The sequence below is a fragment of the Otolemur garnettii genome, unplaced genomic scaffold (assembly GCF_000181295.1).
Source record: "Otolemur garnettii isolate 467f Iridium unplaced genomic scaffold, OtoGar3 scaffold00151, whole genome shotgun sequence".
Taxonomy (NCBI): domain Eukaryota; kingdom Metazoa; phylum Chordata; class Mammalia; order Primates; family Galagidae; genus Otolemur; species Otolemur garnettii.
Window position 1 is genome coordinate 212,863 of NW_003852546.1, and position 2,682 is coordinate 215,544.

The 2,682-nt window shown below is 46.4% G+C and overlaps 1 protein-coding gene across 1 annotated transcript in view; it reads right to left on the bottom strand.

Annotated features, from left to right (window-relative positions):
• Positions 1–767: 767 nt before the first annotated feature.
• LOC100958318 (cadherin-1) overlaps positions 768–2,682 on the bottom strand; it is a 71,821-nt gene continuing 69,906 nt past the window's right edge. Inside the window, exon 10 of the mRNA XM_023518894.1 lies at positions 768–1,042. Coding sequence (XP_023374662.1) covers positions 794–1,042 — 249 coding nt within the window. The 3' untranslated portion in view covers positions 768–793. The remainder of the gene's footprint in view (positions 1,043–2,682) is intronic.

Genomic DNA, 2,682 nt, shown 5'->3' on the forward strand with positions numbered 1-2,682 from the left:
ATTCCTTTAAACTTTGATTACTGGGCCTCATACTTTGGACTACCTAGAAGTAGCCCCTGGATTATGAGCAGTACATGGACCACATGTACAAAATTACAGTATCCTAAAACAAGCATTGTGGTTGGTTGGTTGGTTTGTATGTGGGCTTTCAGCATCTGTGAATGTGATGTATATTATAGAGGTGGCTTCGGGTTTAAAAAGAGAAGAATCCGTAAGCTACCTACAAGACCATATATATAAACCGAAATCACATTCCTGCTTGCTACACTGTGAGAGGAGGAGCAGCACATTTTTTTTTTTTTTTTTTTGAGACAGAGCCTCAAGCTGTCCCCCTGGGTAGAGTGCCATGGCATTACAGCTCACAGCAACCTCCAACTCCTGGGCTCAAGCGAGTCTCCTGCCTCTGCCTCCCAAGTAGCTGGGACCACAGGTGCCCGCCACAGCGCCCGGCTATTTTTTGGTTGCAGCCGTCATTGTTGTTTGGCGGGTCCGGGCTGGGGATTCGAACCCACCACCTTAGGTATACGTGGCTGACGCCTTAGCCGGTTGAGCTATAGGCGCCGAGCCGAGAAGCAGCACATTAACTGCTGTCTATGGAGGCAAGGGAACATGTGTAGGGAGGAGGAATAAAAGGGAATAAAAACCTAAACATGAGAAAGTTAAGAATAAATCATGATAAAATGCCTATGTGAACTATCATACATTTATATATACATATAATGACATATTTTCAAAAAATTATATAGACATGAAAATATCCAGCCACTGCAGTCAGTTGAAGAATCCCCACAACTTACGTTATCTTCTGATTCAGAAACGTGTCTGGGTCCCGGGCTGTGTAGGATGTGATTTCCAGGCCGACGCCAAAGTCTTCGGATACTTCCACTCTCTTCTCTGGAGGCACGAAGATGGGGGCTTCATTCACATCCACCACATCCACAGTGATGGTGGCTGTGGAGGTGGTTAGAGAGACCACAAAGGGGTCCACATTCGTCACCGCCACATGTAGGATGTACTGCTGCTTGGCCTCGAAATCCAAGCCCTAGAGAACAGAAAAAATGAAGTTAAAAAAATATTTGGGGGGCCAGGTGCAGTGGCTCACGCCTATAAGTCCAGCACTCTGGGAGGCTGAGGCAAGCAGACCACTTGAGCTCACGAGTTCCAGACCAACTTGAGCTAGAACGAGACCCCCATCTCCAAAAATAGCCTGGTGATGTGGCAGGCACCTATAAGTCCCAGCTTCTCAGGAGACTGAGGAAAGAGGATCACTTGCATTCAAGAGTTTGAGGTTGCTGTGAGCTATGATGCCACATCACTCTACCAATGGTGACAAAGTAAGACTCTGTCTCAAGAAAAAACAAATATGTATATGTACACATACACACACACACATATATATATACACACATATACATATATGTCCACATTGTGTTAGTTTATAAAATAAAGAAAAGAAAAAAGAAACCCTGGGCCCAGGCACAGTGGCTCACACTTGTAATCCCAGCAGTTGGGAGGCCAAGGAGGGTGAATTGCCTGAGCTCACAGGTTTGAGACCAGCCTGAGCCAGAGCAAGACCTCATTTCTAAAAAATAGCCGGGCATTGTGGCAGGCGCCTGTAGTCTCAGCCACCTGAGAGGCTGAGGCAAGAGAATCTCTTAAGCTCAAGAGTTTGAGGTTGCTGTGAGCTGGAATGCCACAGCACTCTATGGAGGGCAGCAAAGTGAGACTCTGTCTCAAAAAAAGAGAAAAAAAAAAAAAAAAGAAAAAGAAATTCCGACCTGCCGCTTTGGGGAGGTAATATATCAGTGTTCTCAAATCTGGCTGCTACAGAGGAAGCAAGGGCTCTGGGAGCATTGCAGGATCTATTAATTCTTTGTGTAACTTCAAATAGCAACTCTTCCAACTTCTTAGTTTTCAAATTTCTAAGACATGTTTCAAAAACAGCCATATTTGCCCCACTTCTAAAATAAACCAGCATGGCCAGGCATGGTGGCTCATGTCTATAAAATCCTAGCACTCTGGGAGGCCAAGGCGGGTAGACTGCTTAAGCTCAGGAGTTTGAGACCTCCCTGAGCAAGAGCGAGACCCCCTCTATAAAACTAGCCAGTGCAGCACCCATACCTCAGTGGGTAGGGCACTGGCCACATACATGGAGGCTGGAGGGTTTGAACCCAGCCTGGGCCAGCTAAAACAGCAATGACAACTGCAACCAAAAAAAAAATGGCTGTGTGTTGTGGTGGGCACCTGTAGTCCCAGCTACTTAGGAGGCTGAGGCAAGAGAATTGCTTAAGCCCAAGAGTTGGAGGTTGCTGTGAGCTGTGATGCCATAGCACTCTATCTAGGGTGACAGCTTGAGACTCTGTCTCAAATAAATAAATATATAAAACTAGCTGAGTGTTGTGGCAGGTGCCTGTAGTCACAGATACTCAGGAGGCCAAGGCAAGAGGATTGCTTGAGCCCAGGAGTTTGAGGCTGCTGTGAGCTGTGATGCCATAGCAATCTACCAACGGCAACAAAGTGAAACTCTGTTTAAAAAAAAAACAGCAAAATTGAGGCTGGGCATGATGGCTCACACTTGTAATCCTAGCACTCTGGGAGGCCAAGGCCAGAAGAGCTCAGGAATTCCTAGATCAGCCTAAACAAGAGTAAGACCCTGGCTCAGTGCCCATAGCACAGTGGTTA